Raw genomic sequence first — 19,157 nt, 5'->3', positions numbered from 1 at the left:
CAGATGCCATGCTTTGGAGGGTCTTCAGTGGTGGCCTAACAATGTTCCAACGTTCCCTGTCACTCTGCTGTGAAATTACTTATGTGTCTGAGCCAGAAAAGTCATCTTGACAATGTGTGGTTTGACCCGAGTCATCCTCAAGTGTTTCTACGTGCACGTGTGAAGGCAGAGGGCAACCTTAGGTGTCCTCTCTCAGGCTCTGTCTCCCCTATGCTTTGGGGTAGGGACTCTCGCTGGCTGGCCAGCAAGGCTGGGGTGTGCTTGTCCCCACCTCCCTGGTGCTGGATTACCAGCGCCCTCCCATGTCCTGCTGGGTTTATATGGGTTTTGATGATTGAACTCCTGCCTGTAATACAAGCACTTTCTCTCACCCTCACCTACTGCATGTGTGTGTGGGTGCACAGGGCCAGAGCACACGTGTAGAGGTCAGAGGCCTATTTGCAGGAGCGGGTTCTCTATTTCTACCATGCAGGTTCCAGGGATGGAGCGCAAGGTTGTCAGGCTTGGCAGCAAGGACCTTTACCTGCTGAGCCACCTCCCTGTCCTTTTTACTAAGAACATCTGGAGGCATTGGCTGGGAAAGACAGTTACCTACAGGCATGGGTTTCAGGCTTCTGATTGGTCCACATCTAACGAAGTGTCAGTTGGGCGTACAGTATTAACTCTAGTGCAATGTGGCTGCTAAACGGCTCTCTCTCTGGCCTCCTGAGTCACGATGGCCCCTCTGAACGGAGCAGCATTAGAACAGAACCCTGCCAGGGTCAGAACACTTGAACAGTGTATAAGCTCCACAGAACAGAGCGAGAGCTTTGGCTGACGGCTGCCAAGAAACTTCTGGGTGGCCTCTAAGTCAACAACAAGCAGAAACAGTTTGTGGTGTGTCACCTGCCCAAAGCATGACACTCTTACTTTCTCTAGTGGCTGTACCCAGCCCGGCTCCTGGGACATCTGCAGCCCCACTGGCATCCTGATTTGTTTGAGTAGACTTATACCTTGTACCACAGAACCCCTCACTCGCTCTCATTGAAATGTGACAATAGAAATCAGCTCTCATGACCTGCAGGTCTGACATTTAGGAAAACCAGCTTCTAAAAAATATTAAAACATCCTGACTGTGTAGCTTAGTAAGTGTATTTCCTCTATGATGGCAGCATGGACTCGGTTTTGAACTGGCTTAGACTTTATCTCTTACAGGCTTGACAACTGTTGTCTTTGTGAATAAACTGGTGAAGGAGGAACACACCCCGAGAAGTCACCACTGAGCCGTCCTCCTGGAGAAACGTGGCAAGGCCCGATCACCATGGAAACTGGGACCTCTCACAGCATAGCACAAGTGCAGAACGGCCACCCATCTTTATTAATGTCTCACGAGGGCTGGAGAGAGGGCTCAGTGGGTGAAGAGACTTGCGATGTGAGAGCCTGATGACCCAGGTTCAAGCCTCAGAACCCACACAAAGCTGTATAACTCTACACACCTACTGTGGCACACACAGCCACCCAACAGCAAATACATACACACAAAACGAGCAGAGGAAAAACCCACAAAAATCTCCATATTCAATTTGACTATCTTTGGAATTCTTCATTAAGGTTTTCAGGAAATACAAAGCTCAAACATAATTGCCTACATCCACCACAAAATAGAATCAAGTAAGTGGTTAGCACACAAACATAACGATCTCTTTTCATTTTTAAAAATATAAATAACAAAAACGTTCAGGGGTTTTACAGTTTTCTTAACGTGTGTGTGTGTCTTTTTAAGGCTTTGTGTTGCAGACTGGTACTTGTGCCCTGGTATCAGGGTGCACTGCCCACCAGCAAGGAAGGCCGCTGTGGATACATTCCTGAGGGTGCCACACACCCATCTCCGCCGCCTCAGCCTGGGGAAACCTGTGCCAGACACCCTCCATCAGGCCGCAGGTCACTGACTCTCTTCCACAGAGCGTGCAAGCTTGCAAAAGACCAACCATGAAAGGCAAGAGAGATTCCTGGAAAGTCTCTTCCTGTTACTCAGGAAACCCCCAATAACCCACAACTCAAACCGCAGTTTGTAGTGAAATAGCTTTCAGATTAAACAGTGTTGAGAGTGGCATCTTTTGCCCAGGGCTTTCAGGAGAGGTTAAAGAGGAGAGGTCAACGTTGGGAAAATGCCACCAAATACAGATGTGCCCCCAGGAGTCGCATGGCCGGTGAGGGCTGGGGGGAGGGAGATGGCCCCTGCCTTGGGCCTGAAGTCCGAGGGAAGCGACTCCAGCAGGCACCTGACCTGCTCCTGGCCCAGCTTTATCTTGTCATCCAGCTTCCGCTGCTCAATGAGGAGTGTGGACTTCATCTTCACGAAGTGCTGGTAGTCCTGCAGCTGCTCAGCGGACAGGTAGTTGGCCAGGATATCCAGCACCACGCGCTCCCTCCGGTCCAGGTTCTCCTTGAGCTCCCGCGCGTCCTCGTGCTGGCCAGCCAGAACCTTCCTTTTCTCGTTCAGAGAACTCTGCCAGGGTAAAATGAACAGGTAAGGCAGCTATAACACAGGGAGGCAGACTCCTGCCTCTCACAGGGCTGCAAAACAGTGCTCTACTCAACAGTGCGAAGGATGGATGGATGTACCTATAGACATTATTACTATTTATTTTCTCTCCTTATGTTGAACACTCTGTGGTGGTTAAATGGCAGTGGTAACAACCTGCCCTTTGTAGGTCTACACTTACTGAGCCAATCCTCAAGTTCTCTGAGTACTTTGTGTCCCACCTCTCCATCTGCTGAATAAAAACTTTGCAGGGGGCTGGAGAGATGGAGCCCTGGTTCGGAGCACAGACTGACTGTTGCAGAACATCTGAATTCAATTCCTAGCACCCACATGGCAGTGACGATGGTCTCCAACTCCAGGGCCAGGACAACCCATGCCCTCTTCTGACAATGCACATGGGGAGCATATATATATATATATATATATATATATATATATATATGTATTTGCCTATTAGCTTATATATATGTGTATGCTAAAAAAGGTTTTTAAACCATCTGCAGGCAGGGCTCTGAACTCCGTGCCTCCCAATCTGTAACAATGGGGATATATTCCTCATCTTTAACAAAACCAACATCCCTGCCATCCCAGGCTTCTTCTTGGCCTCTATTCATGAATAAAACTCTGTTCAAGAAGGATGTCGGTGTCGTACTTCAGAGTTTCCTACACCAGCCCAGTAGTAAGTTGCCCGCCTCTTCAGGGCTCATCGACTTCCTAGAAATACTTCATGTGTTCCTGCATCTGAGATGCCGACACAGTGTAAACGCCACACTAAGTACTTTAAAAGAATTTTAAATTGAATAGTTTTCAGACATTTCAGGACATGAGTGAGAAAATGTAAAATGGAATCCAATCATGAACTGCAGTGACTTAAAACATCCCTCAGTACAAACTACCTTACTTAGGACTGCTAAAGGGTCACGTGACTCTGCCTCAAATCCCCCTATCTGACAAGTCAGATGGCGGCTCACTATGTAGCCCTGGCTGGCCTAGAAAGCCATGCAGACAAGGCTGGACTTGAATTCAGTAATCTGCCTTCCTCAGCCTCTCCAAGGGATTCAAGGTGTGTGCCACCACCACCACCAGCACCATGCCCAGCTAGCTCATAGGATTTCTATAAGAATCCTAGAAAACAGTACAAAGTTAGTGGGTGAGTTTTATCCATATCCCCACTCTGACAGTTCTTTCCCTAGTCACTCTGAGGCTTGAACTAAACATGCTGTGTCTGATTCACCATGAAGAGAAGTCTGAGGCACAGCCTGAGCTCCTAGCACTGTCGCCATCAAAGCTTTGCACGTTCCTCACTGCGGCTCAGATCAGACACTGCAGATCTGAAGCCTATGGCCATCCCTCCCCTCCCACTGTCGTCATGGCACGTGGAGACGCTGAGTTTGGTACTGACTGGGTCAGCTGTCCTCTTCCTACTGAGATTTTTGTTTTTAGAGAGGCCAAGCACTAATGCAGCATGGTAGGGATTAGGACACTGCACATGAAGCACAAGGCCAAGTGTCTGTCACAACAGCACTGTCCCTCCAGTGGAGGACAGTACAGTCGTGCCCAGGTACCTGCCCACGGCTGGGCCCATCGTGCAGATTCCCTGGAGCTCACTTCTGCCCTCTTATCCCAGTGGTTCTGTGGTCCTCTTCTCCCTTCAGCGTCTAATGTGTTTTTATCTCTGCGAGGAAGGAGAGGACCTAGGCCCTGTGCATCTGCCCAGAGTATCCACACTGAATCCTGCCTAGCAGGTGCGCTCTCAACCCCACAGCAACTGTCATCCTGGAGAAGTGTCTATGGACAGAGGGCTCAGGGTAACCTGCTAGGCCACATACCCTTTCCTCTTTACTGGCGTCTTCACCAAGGCCTCTGAGGACGTTCTCCACGCGGGCCAGGCGTCCAGACAGGGACAGCAGCAGGTTGACCACCTTGTCCAGGTCCCCTATGAACATCTTGTACTTGTCAAACTCGTTGGGTTTGCAGAGCTCACTGATCAGAGCCTCCACCTCCTCTCCCAGGGCATTGTTCAGCTTGATGTCCGTGAGTAGGCTCCCCTTGGCTTCCTGGAGGCTCTCCAGCTTGTGGGTGAGGCTTCCGATAAGCTCAGCCTAGAATGGTGGGAGACACAGAGCCAAGCTGAGCCAGGGCTGCTGCTGGAATGTGGATGGGCACTCTCGGCCCGAAACCTCCCGGCCCCGCCCTTGCCGTCAAGGTTCAGCTAAAAGCTCTTCAGCTCTGTGCAGACTGATGACTCAAATCAGAACTTTTTTTTTTCTTTTTCCTTTGCCTTTCCCTAAATGTCTACAACTGCCATTCTTTGAGCCTATTCAGAGTTCCCCAGCCCACACCTGATTATACACGCACTAGTCCTATTCCCCACTGTGTAATGGTGCATATAGTTCTGCCTTTCCAACTGGTTTGTTAACTTCTCATTCAATGTCCTTTCTTTCTTACTAGGAGGGGCGGGGTGCACATCCTCGTCTACAAAGGAGCAGCCAGAGCAGCCATGGAACCAGAGTGAAGGGCCTCGCCCACGGTCTGAGAGCCGAGCTGGATAGCTGGCCTTGGACAGTTATTATGAGCTACATGCTCTGCCTCATCTAGTCCTCCGCATACATCGGGGAGGGTGAGACTTGGGGATGCACCCACCTCAGGCCCATGCATCACCAGATGGGCTCTCCTCACATGACCATTACACACACTGATGGTGACACTGTATCAGAAAGCCACTCAGCTTTGCCTTTTAACTAAATCTGGACCTTCTTACCACAACTATGTAACTTAAGCCTCTAATTACTAATTTCTGAAGAGAAGCTCTGGCTTAAACAGTGACATCCTATTGTCCGTGCAACTTTCCAGATCCCCGTGGCTACAGGCAGCTTAACTGACACAAACTGCCCTTCTAAGGGAAAAGCTGTAAGGTGTCTAAGCATTTCCTCAACAGAAGACTCGGCCCACGGTAACATGAGTGGGAGGGAAAAAGTAATTAGGGTTAATTATGTTCTCTATTACCCCACCCCAAAAGCATCCTCCGCTGGCAGCCATCACTGTGGGACAGCGCAGCAGACTTCAGTACCAAGCTGCCCACTAGTGCAGAGCTTGGATAAGTTTGTGCCTATGAAGAGGCGAGCTGAAGGCAACACTGGTGGGAAACAGCAGACACCGCCAGGTCAGGTCGACCAGTCAGCCCTGGTCTTTTTTAACCTTGCAGGTACAGCTGCCAGGTCGGGAACTCAAAGTATTAGCAGAGAGTACTGTTCTCAGCCAGGCATGTCGGTGAGCTCCTGCAGTCCTGGCACTTAAGGATGGCTGTGAGTTCAAGGCCAAGGCCTGGAACATAGTGAGTTCCAGGGGAGCTGTTACAGCAAGACCTTGCTCAGGTCTGACCCAGGGTGGTCAACCTGGCCCAGTAGGTGGGGGTGCTTGTGTAAGCCTTACTAATACCCAGGTCCCCCGTTCTTCTGCTAGTCTGCTGGAGTCCCTAAGCAGTGCGCATGCTGGGAGGTAGGCAGCTTGGTGCACAGGATTCATATGGCAGTCAGCTGGGTCTTTCTGTCCAGACCCAGCTCTGGTGTTTGATGGCATGGACACACTGGGCAGAGCCACACGAACACAGCACAGAAGCCTGCACACATTCTGTACATTACTGTAAGGCAGTGCAGAGACTGGGCAGGCACTCAGTCGGCCCTGCCTCACCGTTAGGTATGTGGATGCAATGCCTGCCAGCTTTTGATCACCAGGTCTTTAACTATGGAGACCTGGGCTGAGACTACAGTGAAGAGGTTCTGAGCAACCGCAGGCATCAGGGGGAAGCCAGCAGTGCTGCCAATATTTCTGTGCCAGGAAGATCCTTTTAAAAAAAATAACAAAATCCAACTTTAACAGAATTCACTTAGGGCAGGAGAAGGGAATAATATTTAATTTTTTTATCATTTATACATGTACCTGCTTGCATGTATGTACACCACGTGTGTGTGTGTAGATAGATGCCTTTGAAACCAGAAGAGAGAGCCTGATTCCCCAAGAGCTGGAGTTACCGGGAGCTGTGAGCCACTCAGTATGGCTGCAGGGAACTGAACCTGGGTCCTCTGCAAGAGCAGCAAGCGCTCTTAGCAGCAGCCATCTCCTCGGCCCATGAAAGAGAGAATTTTAATACTAGTCTCTCCCAGGAGCTACTGAACTTGTAGGCCACTGACATTCACCCACTTAGCTTCTCATCTGACAAACTGCTAGCCCAGGCTGTGTGAGATGCTATTTATGTGCGTTCTTTTTCTAAACATAGTTCAACACACCATCTGCACAGGAAACATCCTGCCGGGTCTTCTCCCTCAGCAGCAGAGGAGCAGACTCTGAGTCAGAGACCAGCTCTGACTTGATCACTGCCAGGAGGTCACTTCACCTGTGCCATCAGCAAGAAGACAGCTCCACCTGCCTCATGTCTAATTGACCCCATGCTCTGTGGCAGGCAGAAGCGGCGTCTCACCACTCAATCACTGCTCCGACAGCCCGACAACACAGGTACCGTCCCAGCCTTGCGGAGAAGCACAGTGAGGGTATGGGACCTGCCCCAGCCCATACAGTAAGTGACAGAGCCAGGCTTAAACCCCGGCTGTCGGCTCCAGGGTGCTGGTTTCAGTGCTTTAAAACAGCTCCCGGGAACGTTACGAGGCTCAAATGCACGCACGCTGGAAGACAACCACAGGACATGCCTTGCTTTCTGTGCTATCACAAGGTCAGGCCAGTGTCTGAGAGTCCAGCACTTGTTGCAGTAGGTGCCTGGGAGGCAACCCTAGCTTCCCCGAGTTGCAGCTCCTAGGCTTGTGCCGCAGCACCCCCAAAACACTAGTACAAAAGCACTTCGCTTTTGTTGGTTGTTTTTATCCTAAGAAAAATGTAGCACTTCTGGCTGGGGCAGAGTGGAGTTCAGGCTTCTGCCTAGACCTGGCAAACCATGTCTACCTGACAGGCTTGTTTCTTCTGTTGTAAATGCAAGATCCAGGACCCTGCATGTTAACTGCTGTCTTTGGCTGAGCTCTAGAAAGTCAGGGCAGTTTCAGATGGTAACGAGGCCAGACCTCCATCCCACATTGTGTAACCTGATCGAAGCAGAGGTGACTGGGCCTGATGGTGATGTCAAACACCTCCAGCACGAGCTATCTCTGCTAAGAATCCTGCCCCACTTCTCCACCAGGAGGCTTGTAACTAGAATGTCAGTGTAACTATTTGAGATGGTCCCTTGGTGCCAGTTAAGGTCCGGTAAGATGCAAGGTCAACCATCTTCCCAGACATTGTGCACAGCAACTTGGAGCTGGGACTCTTCCTGACCACTCTTCTTCTTCCACCCTCCACAACTAAGCCACCACCAGCTCCTGCCTGTTCTACAACAACAACAACAACAACAACAACAACAACAACAACAACAACTCTTTCAAAAAGCTCTTAAGCTGCTCACAGGATGGGTGTTGATCAGACGTGTGCATCATACTTTCAGTAACTGCACTTCCCTCCCATCCTGACAATGCCAGACACAGCTGCCAGAGGGACTCTTCTGAAATGCCAATCTGTCTGCCTTCTGCCAAGCTCCAGTGGGAGACCTCCATCGTGCTGTGGGCCACAGCTTCCCTCTTTTGCATGTTACCATTAAGTCCTGGGGTCCTGGGTGGGGGAGGGGGGATTCTGAGACCAAGAAGAGTGCACACTAACAACCCGAAGGGGCGAGTTTCAGGCTTTTCATACCTTGACGACCTCAGGGCAAAGTGAGAAAACCTTGTCTGCAGAGCTGAGGTGGCTTGGGTGAGCTGGTGCGGCCTGTGCTTTCTCTCTCTCTCCTCTCCCAGCTCCGCCTCCACTCAGGGACACCACCCCACAGTGGTGGTGCAGGTACCCCAGAATCCTTCCCCTTCTCCTCATAGCTCCTGCATAGCTGCACAGGTTGCTGTGAGTGAGGACCCACCTGTCCAGCTATAGGACTGAGACTAGGAATCTCTGGGAGCCAAAGACTGTGTGGAAAACCCCTGCAGAGGAGGGAGCTAGGCCAGAAGATGCTTGGAACTTGGCATGAACGCTCGGGGTGAGGGGCACGTGCGGGGCTGGGGCCGAGCTCACGTTTAAGTGGCACACGTAGGGAGAGACGAAGAGTACACCAAAGGCTCTGAGAACTTGGGCGTGTCAGAAACGTTACTCAAGTCCCAAACTAAAGCCAGAGGGGCTCAGTGAGGACAGAGCCCTGTAACCTCACAAAGGCTCCCAAACCGAAATGGGTGCTGGAACCACACTATCCAAAACTGAGATGGAACTTACAGTCTGGGCCTGCAGTAACCAGGCCTGCCTCAATCACCATTCTACAGAGGGCTGTGCCAGCAGGACCAGGGCCTTGCAGCACAGAATACAATATACAGTTACTCAGGTATAAAGAGCCAGAAAAGGTAACAGTGATGCTAGACTGGAGATAATGCTTACATTAGGATTACCATAGTCTTTAAAAATGCTTTCTTAAATAAAGCATTCTTCATGATAAGAGCAAAAACACTTGAAGATTCGAGCAAAAAGGAACTAAAAACCAGAAAGTTTAGAACTGAAAATGATAATCTGAAACAACAACAAAATCACTGGCAGGAATGAACTAAGAGCGTGAGGTCAGACGGACACACACTAACCAATGTGAAGGACAGAGCTTCAGGGAGTCAGGCGAATGAGAAACTCTAACACTGAATCATCATGCTAAGGGAAGAGTTAGTGTGCATAAGATAACTGATGTGTAACTAAAGAAACAGTGGTTGAAAATGCCCCATCTACCGATAGCCCCGGGCAGCTCCGTGCACACACTCCACAAGCAGTGATGACAGGCGTGTGGTGAGCAGAAGCGGGCAGCCACTGCGGAGGAAGATCACATTTAAATGCCTGGAAATTGTTTCTCAGAAGGATCAGAAGACAACATGTCTGCATACGTGACAAAAGACGGCCAGCCTGGACTTCACATCCATGAATGAGAATGTTCTGGAGACATACAGACGAGCCCACATCACTGCAGATCTATTCTGAGGGAAATGCTAAAGGAAATCTTTCTCAGGATGAGAGGAGACAGGGCCAGAGAGGAACCTGGAACTCCAGAACTGAAGCTCAGCAGAAATGGGAGGTGGTGAGCCGAGGAGTCGTAGCTGTCTAAAAGGACCCACAGGACCCACCAGCCACAGCGTTCTCAACAGCAATGGAGTAGAATAGTTTTAAATGCTACTGCCATCTATTTACCTACAAACCATACCGATATGGGAACTGGTGGAATTTTGTGTTAAAAATAAAAAAACAGGCCCCACACAAAGCCCTAGAGCCCCCACACACCCCAGACCTCACTAGGGCTGCTCCATTTCCTCAGAAGAGGGGTTAATTCTGTAAGTCAAGCATCTAAAACCTAGAACGAGAGGCTGGAGAGGTGGCTTGGCGGCTAAGAGAACTGATTGCACATGGTATGCCTACACACACACACACACACAGGCAAATCACCTATACACATAAAACAATAAATCTCTTTAAAAATGAAGATGAGAAAACATAATATGTACTTTGCTTCTTTGCCACTGTAATGCAGAAATGTCTATATACAAACAGGACAAAGGAAAATATGCAGTTAAAGATGGAATGGAATGGCATATATATATCTGTGGTAGAGCAGAGCCCTCTGATTCCCAAGCGCAGAACGCACAAAATGGGCACAGTCAGCAGGCAGGGACATGCTAGGAGGTGTTCAACAAAGCAGGGATCTGAAAGAGAAGCCTTTGGTTGGAAGAAATGAGTTTCTGTAGTGGCTGTTATGACATGCAGCAGGGAGCTCACAAATCTAACACGATGCCTCTCAAAGCTTTCCTTGTTTCTGGGGTGTGTGTCACACTCACACATACACACACACACACACACACACACACACACACACACGCATGCGCCCATGTCCTGTGGTTTCATCCAACACATTAGGAAGAGGGCCTGGGGCAAGTACGTACAACAAATAGAATCCCATATGCAAGTCCTCCTGACATCAATGCCACCAGGGCACATACTCCATGCTCCACTGAAGCAAGCCGCACGTGAAGTGGAAGGCCGCTCTGCCCTGCAGGCACAGCCTGGCCCACATCTCCACAGGACACCGGGAGGCTGTGGCAACAGCAAGGTCACCATAACACGCCTGACAGTTACAAGTTCTGTAGGAGGACCAGGGCTGCATTACGTTCCAACCCTGTGCTTTAAACAAAGCTCTTCTCTGAGCACTGCAAGAGCTGCGGGGGGGTAAGGTCAGCCGCACCTTTTCGTAGATGTGCCTTGCCAGCCACTGCTTCCCTGAGCAAAATTTTAAATCTCTAGTTTTGCTCAACATAAGCTACCACCACTGCTGAGAACCGTGCCAGAGCCCCTGGGGTGCGGTCCCAGCTGTGACACCTCTAATAACTCAACCTCTCCAAGGTTTCAGTCATCGTTTGCAGAACGAGACTGACATCGGCTTTCCTGTCTGTCAGAGCCACAGGTCCAAGGTCCCCCTCCTAGTCCTTAGGGGCTGGTAGTTACTCGGGGTAATGAGAAGGGCCTGGCTCCCCTGGGAAGCAGAACAAGTGTCCCCACCCTACCTTTTTCTCATTGACATCCTCCTGCCCCTCCTCCTCCTGCAGCTCCTCCGGCATGTCTTTGATTTTGTTGAGCAGCTCCGCCTTGGCAGCAGAGACACTGTAGTAGGCAGGACAGTTGACCAGCACACTCGCTGCCTCCTTGTGGTCGCTCCTGAAACAAACAGCTCAAGCTCAGAACCGTGCAAAGTCCTCCTTAATTTCCCTCAGACATAGTGACTGATGAGCAATTTACTGATAGTGACTGTGCTGGGCTCCCACAGCCAGGCAAACCCAGGATGCAAAGTTCCTAAGGGCAGTGCTGGAGATGGCATCAAGAATCTGAAACCAGCCAAGGCTACTCCATCCCAAGAGAAAGTAAAAAAAAAAAAAAAAAAAAAAAAAAAAAAAGCCGAGGGAGAAGAGAAATGTACAGTTTTAGAAAGGAAGATCTACCTGTTGATTACACAGGGGGTGGGGAGCTCAGAGCTGTCCAAGAAAACCAGGAACTAAAAACCATGGTATCTTATGCTGTTTGCTTGACCATAGTGGAGTTGCTTTTTAAAGTCTGTTTCATTTTTGTGAGGAGATGGGGGTGGAACCTGGCTCCTCAGGCATGCTGGGGGCAGGTCAGGGTTCGGATACACCACATGGAAGGACGATCTCTTGGAGAGAGAGTTTAACTCTTCAGTGATAGATTATTTAACTGTGGCAAGAACTAGGCATACAACATCTTCACCGATCTTCTTTAAGCAGCGTATCTGCGTGTAAGCCAGATGACTAGAAAGCTGGAAAAATCCTCCACACGCATGTGTGAAGCTTCTATCAGCTTCTCCCCAGTGTTCCTGGCGCAGCTAGGCTGCTCAGGACTCTGACGAAGCCTCACAATGCTATTTGCCACAGCAGGACTACATTTACTTTCACCAGAAGGTGGCGCATGTCATCTTTCTGAAACCCTTGGGAAGGACAAGGTCAGGACCATTTCACTACCAAATTCACCAGGGAATATAAATTCTCAGGCAATGGTTTTCTAAGGACATCTGTGAATCTACACTGGTCTTTGTGCAGCACGTAGTCACACGTAACAACAGCATGGCATTGACTCTCACCATGGCGAGCTACACAGTGAACATTTGCTCCAACCCTGAGCAAGTCTCAGTGGGAAACGCTCTCTCAGAGGGCATCCTTGGGGCCTTGTGGTGCCCAGCGACTGCCCTTTACAGTGCAGGTGTCCAGCGATGTTTGCTACAGTGTGATTCTGGAGACGTCACCCGCACCAAAGGCAGCCTGGACTCCCCAAATCTGAAGCTGAAGAGACAGGCAAGGAAGCTGCGAGGCCGTGAACAGATGCGCTCTGAGAACATAGCCCACAAATGGCAAAAGCTATGCACACAGCTCTTTTCTCCCTCCCACCCAAATAAAACAGAGCTCCTGCTACTGACTCAGTTACAGTCAGCTGCAAGTTTCTAAACGGCAAACCCGTATTTGGGTGAACTGTTCTGTTTGTATTTCATCTGGAAGCTACTTACTGCTGAGTCGCAGTCTGTCAATATTATCACTAAAAACTAAAAAGGAAATAAAACCCATTCTACATCTTTCTCCTCATAGTCCTTTAACCAAGTATGTAAGAAAATCTCAGAATAATTTAAAAAAAATCCACAAAATAGGAAACATAACTGCTCACAGTTCTCCCACTGTGGCTGGGCCCTGGGGTGGTGTTCCAAGACCAGCAGAGGCCTCAAGAGCCTCCAGAGTGGGGGCAGGGTGAGGGGGTGGGGGTGGGGTGGCTAAGTGGTCCCGGCATACCCAGGAAAGCGTTTCCCACTGAGATCTGTTCAGATTTGAGCAAATGTTCACCTCAATGCCTCAAAGTACATGTCCTATACAGTAGTAAACACATCTATTTCTCCCCTCCCCCTTTCATAAAGACTGGTCCACTTAGTTCTTGTAGACGCCCACATCCTGCCTTTGCTCCCTTCTCAGCATTGAGCCTGGGGGATGTCCCTGAAAGTGACCTACGACAGGACAGCCAGCCATGTGTTTACCAAGTTAGGGACAGACACGGGTCAACTGCTGTGGGAGCTTCCACTCTCACTTGCCAGGGCCTGCCTAGGTGGATCAAGGCGTTAATACGGCTCTGTGTTTCTGAGGTGGCTGGCGGTCCTCTCAAAGGTGCGCTGTGAAGATGAGCTACCATAATGTTTATGTAAGGATGTGTGATGCACAGAAAATGACCTCTGGCTACAAATGACAGTGGTTCCTACTGCTCTCATTCTTGCTGTTGGGCATTTGCCCCACCTCCTGCCCGAAGGCTGGGATGGAATGTTACTCTTTGCATGTGCATCCAAAGCCTATCATCACCCCACAGGAGTTGAGCCACAGGCTCTTTGGGGTGGACTAGAAGGGACTTACGCCTTGGCTTCACATCCCCCACGCCTGGCGGTGATGTCTAAGGCTTTCCTCTTTGCACCACTATCCATCAGCACACTGGCGTCTCCAGGGAACAAACCCTCCATCAGGTCCATCGTTGTCTTCATCCTGGAGTCAGGATCCAAAATGTCTGCCAGAGACTTGTCTTGGTGGACAATTTCCTTGGCTAGAGCCTCTGTCCGGATATCTTCTGAGGTCTTCTGAGGCTCGGTGTGAGTTTTCGTTCCTAGATCCTGAGTTCTGTCGACAGGTTCGTAAGTGAGGTTTCGGGTCTGGCTGGGACTGAGCTGCTTGCCAGGAGAACCGCTGAGCTGAGGCTGGGCGCTCGCGCTGGAAGGCGTGTTGGACTCGGCTTCTGAACCTTTGGCCGAGGTTTGGGGCGGTGTGGCAGTCATTATCTGACTACCTTCGGAATGGGCTGCCCCAGGCACGTGCCCTTCCCTTGTGACTGTCACCCTGGGAATTCTGCAGGAACTGCGAAGGGAAGAAGAGAGAGAGAGAGCGGTTAAGGGGAGCACCGATGGTGCTGAGGGCACAGGAGATGTGAGGGAGACACATTAGGGCTACAGCGTCCCAGAGCAGGAGTGGCTGACACAAGGAGACACGTCTGCGGCACTCTCCCACGGCCACGGGGTTCTGAAGGGCCTTCTTCTGAGCCCAGGGCTGGTTCCTACATACATTCACTAGGACTCAGTTTTGACAAATGTTGCTGTTGGGCCCCAGAGCTTTCTGGGAGGTACAGACAGGCAGAGGGTAGTAGTGGTGAGTGACCTCTGTGGTATCCAAGAGATGATACCCTACAGAGGTTATTTTGTGTTTGAGACAGAGTTCTCTCTTGCTACATAGTCCTGGCTGTCATGGAACTCACAGAGATCCACCTGCCTCTGCCTCCTGAGTGCTCAGATTCTATAGAGGTAATTTTTTAAAACATCACACACACACACACATTTAGGGCAGCATTGTGCCATAGTATATGTGTGGAAGTCAGAGGACAGATTCTCCCCTTCCACCATAGTGGGCCTGGAGAGCAAACTCTAGCCATCAGGCTTGGTGGCACTTGCCAAGTAAGCCATCTTGCTGGATCCCAAGAAGAGAATTCTGTTATGAGCAATCACTAGTCTCAGAAACTGTGCTGGGAAATGCTTGTTCTGCACCAGCCTGGCTTCACATCACCGTCTGTTAGCTCCATCCTGTACCTCTGGCATGGAGTGTCTGCAGACAGGAGTAGCCATCGAAATTCAGCCTCTTCTTTGAGAGGCTGCCTCCAGGCTGTGTGTGTGTATTCTGACTTCAGTGTTTTCTCCAATGTCTGTTCTATCAGCAATATTTATTTTAAATGTATGAGTCCTCTGTCTGCATCTACATGCCAGAAGAGGGCATCAGATCCATTTTCTAGATGGTTGTGAGCCGCCATGTGGTTGGTGGGAATCGAACTCAGGACTTCTGGAAGAACAGCCAGTGCTCTTAACCACTGAGTCATCTCTCCAAGCTCTCCCAGCCCCCCTTTATATTATACTTCTTTTTTTTTTTTTTTTTTTTTTTAACTGATCTAAAACTCAGTCAGACAAGAGGAACTGCGTCTTGGCTCTTCAAATGATCACTTCTCTGCAGACAATACACGCCAGCCCCCCAAGGCAAACTTTATAGAGTTGTGTTGAACTTGTATAAAGAATCTGTCCCCAGGCTCTCCTGTGCGTGACAGAGGAACGCCCTGGGACCCTGGCTGCCAACACCTGAGAGCGAAGGATGGCCGCTTCCCCTCACCATCACTGCCCACTCACCCGCTGCCAGCTTCCGTGGATGCCTCACCATCCAGCAGTACCTCACACAGGGCTTGGGGAGGAGGCGGAGGAAAGTCATCTGTGCCATTCACTAGAGGTTCCTGGCTCGGTGGCGGTGGCGGTGGTGGTGGTGGAAGAGCTTCAAATGTGGGGCTTGAAGTAACCTTGGGGTGCAAGTCCTTCACGAACACTTCATCATCATAGTCCCCCCGGGGAGGTGGGGAAGGTTGAAGGGCTGACTCCGATATTCGGAGAGAGATCCTTCCTGGAGTGTCTGGGTCAGAAGTGCTGCAGGAACTTGGAAGACTCGGCTGGTTTTTATAGTGCTTCAGGTTCGCAAACTCAGGCGCCAAGGTGTCCTCAGCAAGGCCGTCCTCTCTGACCGCGTGGGCCCATTTCACCCAAGGTGGAGGGGGTCGCTGAGGCAGGGATGTCCTCTTCCACATCCCCTCCTCTAGTCCATATGCTGGGCTGTTGAGCTCAGGGCTTCTTGGGCTGGCAGGCTGGGTCACTGCAGAGGCAGGGGATGAGGGAGGCTGTTGCCCAGTCTGCTGATCAATGGCAAGCTGTGACCGGTAACTGGAGGGGACAGGCGATGGCAGAGGGGAGCTGAGTGAGGCAGCTCTGGCATCTGGGAAGTGGCCGTGCATTCCTGCTGAGAGTGGCCTAGGACCAGGTGCTCTATGTTGCTTCAGACGATCCATGGCTCCGGAAGATTCGGGAGGAGCCGAGGAAGCCACAGTGGCTTTGCAGCCTGAGCCGTTCCAGCAGGGCGTAGGGTGGTGCAGGGGCAATGCCAGCTCATTTTGGCCTTTGTCTGAGCAGCTGAGAGACCTGGAATGGGGCACAGACTTGAGGGTCAGAGCTCTGCAGAGGGGGCAAGCAGTAAGCATCAGAAACACAGACGAGCTAAGTACTCTTCCTCCCGAACCAAGTTACACTAAGTAGCGGGCAGGCAGAGGACCCACAGGCAGGGTCAGAGTCCTTTCACTAGCCCTCCCCACAGCCCCCACTCCTGCCATGACACACGTGTAAAATGGCTTCTGAGGACAGGCATGAAGGAAAACCAACTCCTTTCCTTAGCTCCTTTTGGACTACTTTGGGGAACAGCTCTAGGCTCTGGGGAGAAAGACTGATGCCTCTATGTGTCCCTGAACCATAACAATGGAGGGGTCTGCCTGGGAGTGTGTGCGTGCGCGCGCAGCTGCTGAGTCTGGAGGTTGGTAATAGCATTTTCTGTTCTCTAAGTCTTATTTCCTAAGACAAAAATGAACAAATGAACAAAAAAAAGTCACCTCTGCAGGACATAGTCAAGTACTGACTGACATAGCACCCAAGCAAGTGATACTGTCACCAAGGAAACCCAACAACCAACTCCTGGTAGATGCCCTTGTGGCTGGATGGAGTGGGGATGGAGGGATGGGGGGAGGCAGGGAGGAGAAGCGAGGAGAAGTGTCTGCAGCATGGCTAGCCTGTGCCTGTGATGGAACAGTTAGCTAATGTGGGGATTAACAAGGCAGCCTCTAGCAAGTCCTGCCTTCTGTGAATTCGTCTGCAGTTCCGCAGCTGGCCGTGGAAGGGGACCTGGAGAGCAGATGAGCCTCTCGTTTCACCCATCTGAGGCCTGGGGTGGAGCTGTGACTCTTTCCTACATCCCAGCAGCCGTTCACCACAAAACCATGAAGTGCCAGACAAGGTTGACACAGCCTGTGGAGGGAGACGGCATGCAGCCATGTGCATGCTCTTATGTTTGCTGGAGACAGATGGTTGGGTGAAGGGCCTCTCTCAGAGCTCCTCAATCTCAGATGTAGCCCCACCCCCACCCCTACCGCCATCACAGGCTCCGTTATTGAGTCCAGGGACATCTATGGGCTATTCTGCACTTCGTAATGGATTCAGAGGCAAGCCCTCTTGAAACAGCCTCACATTTGAAAAAAACCTTAAAAATTATGATAAAACCCTTTATGTAAAATTTTATCTTCAGCATCTGGTAGTGGTGGTGATAGATAGGGGCAGGGGAGAGTAAAGACAGGGTGTGGCTCCCTAACCCAGACTGCCCTCTAACTCTGGAGCCCTCTGCCTTCACCTCCCAAGTGCTGGGTGCGCTTAGACTGCACTGCACACGGCACCTTATGCGGTCTAAGCACACAGCTCCACAGTGTTATACATGTTTGTGGGATGGGTGTAGCTCTGTCACAGCGCCCTCACCTAGTGTACCGAAAGGCGCTGGCCCTGCTCCCCAGCACCAGAAAGGGAAAAGTTCTCCTTGCTGTAAGTCAAACCTCTAGAATGCTTTACATATTGTAGAAGTGAAGCCTACATATCCACTCAAAAACTCCATTTCTCCCCATACCACCCGGGCAATTACCACTCTCCCTCTGTTTCTGAGATTTTGGTCAAATGCCTTACGTGAGTGGATGCAGACAGTGTGACCCTTTCCATCTTATCTCATTTAGCTAATATCTGCAAGGTTCATATTTGGCAGGATTTTTCTCTTTCAAAAGTGGACAGTACTCCACCATGCTCACACACTCTGTTTATATAGTCATTCCCTGATGGAGACCTGAGTCCAAAATGGTTTCTGACTCCTGTCAACAGAGAACAGCACTGCTGTGAGCTTCCGCACGCAAGCCTTTCTCAGACTCGGCTTTTAGTTCTTTGGGATGTCTACTCAGGAGCGCTACTGTTGGGTCACATGCTAGCTCAGTCTTTAATGCTCTTTCCACACCACCGACTCACAGTCCCACGGTGCACAGGGTTCTGACCTCCTGCCCTTACCAACACTTGGTTTTTCCCCGTAACCACATATTAGTACATACCTAGGTCCCGGGCCAGCCAAACAGCATGGATCCTTCACAAAACCAAAGCCGCTCTCTTCCCTCAGGAGCACATCCTGTGAGTACAGGAAAAGGCAACATTAAATCTGTGCAGCAATCTAGCCTGTAATCAGGCTACAGTAAACTCTCCCAAGGCTCACCTTCATGTGGTGTCAGTAACTCCAGGGGGGTCTTTCAGGGTAGTTTTTGTTTGTTTTCACTATGGGTAGATATTGGTATCCTGAAAGGGTTAATACTATAACGCTGATGGTGTAAAATCTGTCCCATGTGATCTGGTTACGATGAAGAGGACACTATTACTAGAGATGATAATGTAATCAGTTCTCCATTATTTATTCTCCATTACAGGACAGGTGAGAAAGGAGAATTCATATAGAATCTGAACCTAATCTTAATAACTTATTCACTATTTGATTTTTCTAATGTGATAAAAGCTTTTCCCGTCCTTGTCCATGTTTTCGTCTGTGCGGAAGAGAAGCCAATAAGCGATGAAGCCTCCCATGCTGACAGCTGGCAGACAGCAAGCGGATAACAAGCACTTAGCTGGACTGGAGTTCAGGTCCCTAGAACTCACGTAAGTGCTGGTGGCCACGGACGGTGACCCACCTGCAATTCTAGCACTCAGAAGCCAGAGACGGGATCCTCAGAGCAAGTTGACTAGTTAGTTATACTAGTAAGCTCTGAGTTTAACCGAGAGACCCTTTCAGTCCTCCAAGCCCTGCATACATATACATGGGTAAACCAAACAGTGGAAGACATGGTTCAGTGGTAGAATGCTTGCCTTGCATGCACGAGGCCCTAGGTTCAATTCTCAGTACTGTCTCTCCCTTCCACTGCTGCTCCCCAAAAGTCAAAGGTGACTGTTGGCAGAAGCAGCAAACGTCCAGATGTTAATAATTTCACCTTTCCCTTATTAGGTATATTACTGTGTGCCAGACACTGCCAAGTTTCTTGAATGGAATATTATCTATTTGACATTTCCACTGAAACGTGCATGCATCCA

The 19,157-nt window shown here is 50.2% G+C and overlaps 1 protein-coding gene across 6 annotated transcripts in view; it reads right to left on the bottom strand.

Annotated features, from left to right (window-relative positions):
* Positions 1–1,567: 1,567 nt before the first annotated feature.
* The window catches only part of Shroom3 (shroom family member 3), a 287,935-nt gene continuing 270,345 nt past the window's right edge, over positions 1,568–19,157 (bottom strand). For all 6 annotated transcript variants that reach the window (XM_029477237.2, XM_085836881.1, XM_085836883.1 and 3 more), the window contains 6 exons: positions 18,137–18,210; positions 15,318–16,151; positions 13,519–14,010; positions 11,131–11,281; positions 4,354–4,626; positions 1,568–2,488 (listed from right to left, as the gene is read on the bottom strand). In XM_029477237.2, coding sequence (XP_029333097.1) covers positions 2,120–2,488; positions 4,354–4,626; positions 11,131–11,281; positions 13,519–14,010; positions 15,318–16,151; positions 18,137–18,210 — 2,193 coding nt within the window. In that variant the 3' untranslated portion in view covers positions 1,568–2,119. The remainder of the gene's footprint in view (positions 2,489–4,353; positions 4,627–11,130; positions 11,282–13,518; positions 14,011–15,317; positions 16,152–18,136; positions 18,211–19,157) is intronic.

Source organism: Mus caroli, unplaced genomic scaffold, assembly GCF_978045245.1.
Source record: "Mus caroli unplaced genomic scaffold, Mus_caroli_1 scaffold_4, whole genome shotgun sequence".
NCBI lineage: Eukaryota > Metazoa > Chordata > Mammalia > Rodentia > Muridae > Mus > Mus caroli.
Note: the sequence above shows the minus strand (reverse complement) of the source record. Positions and strands in the feature narration are given on the sequence as shown.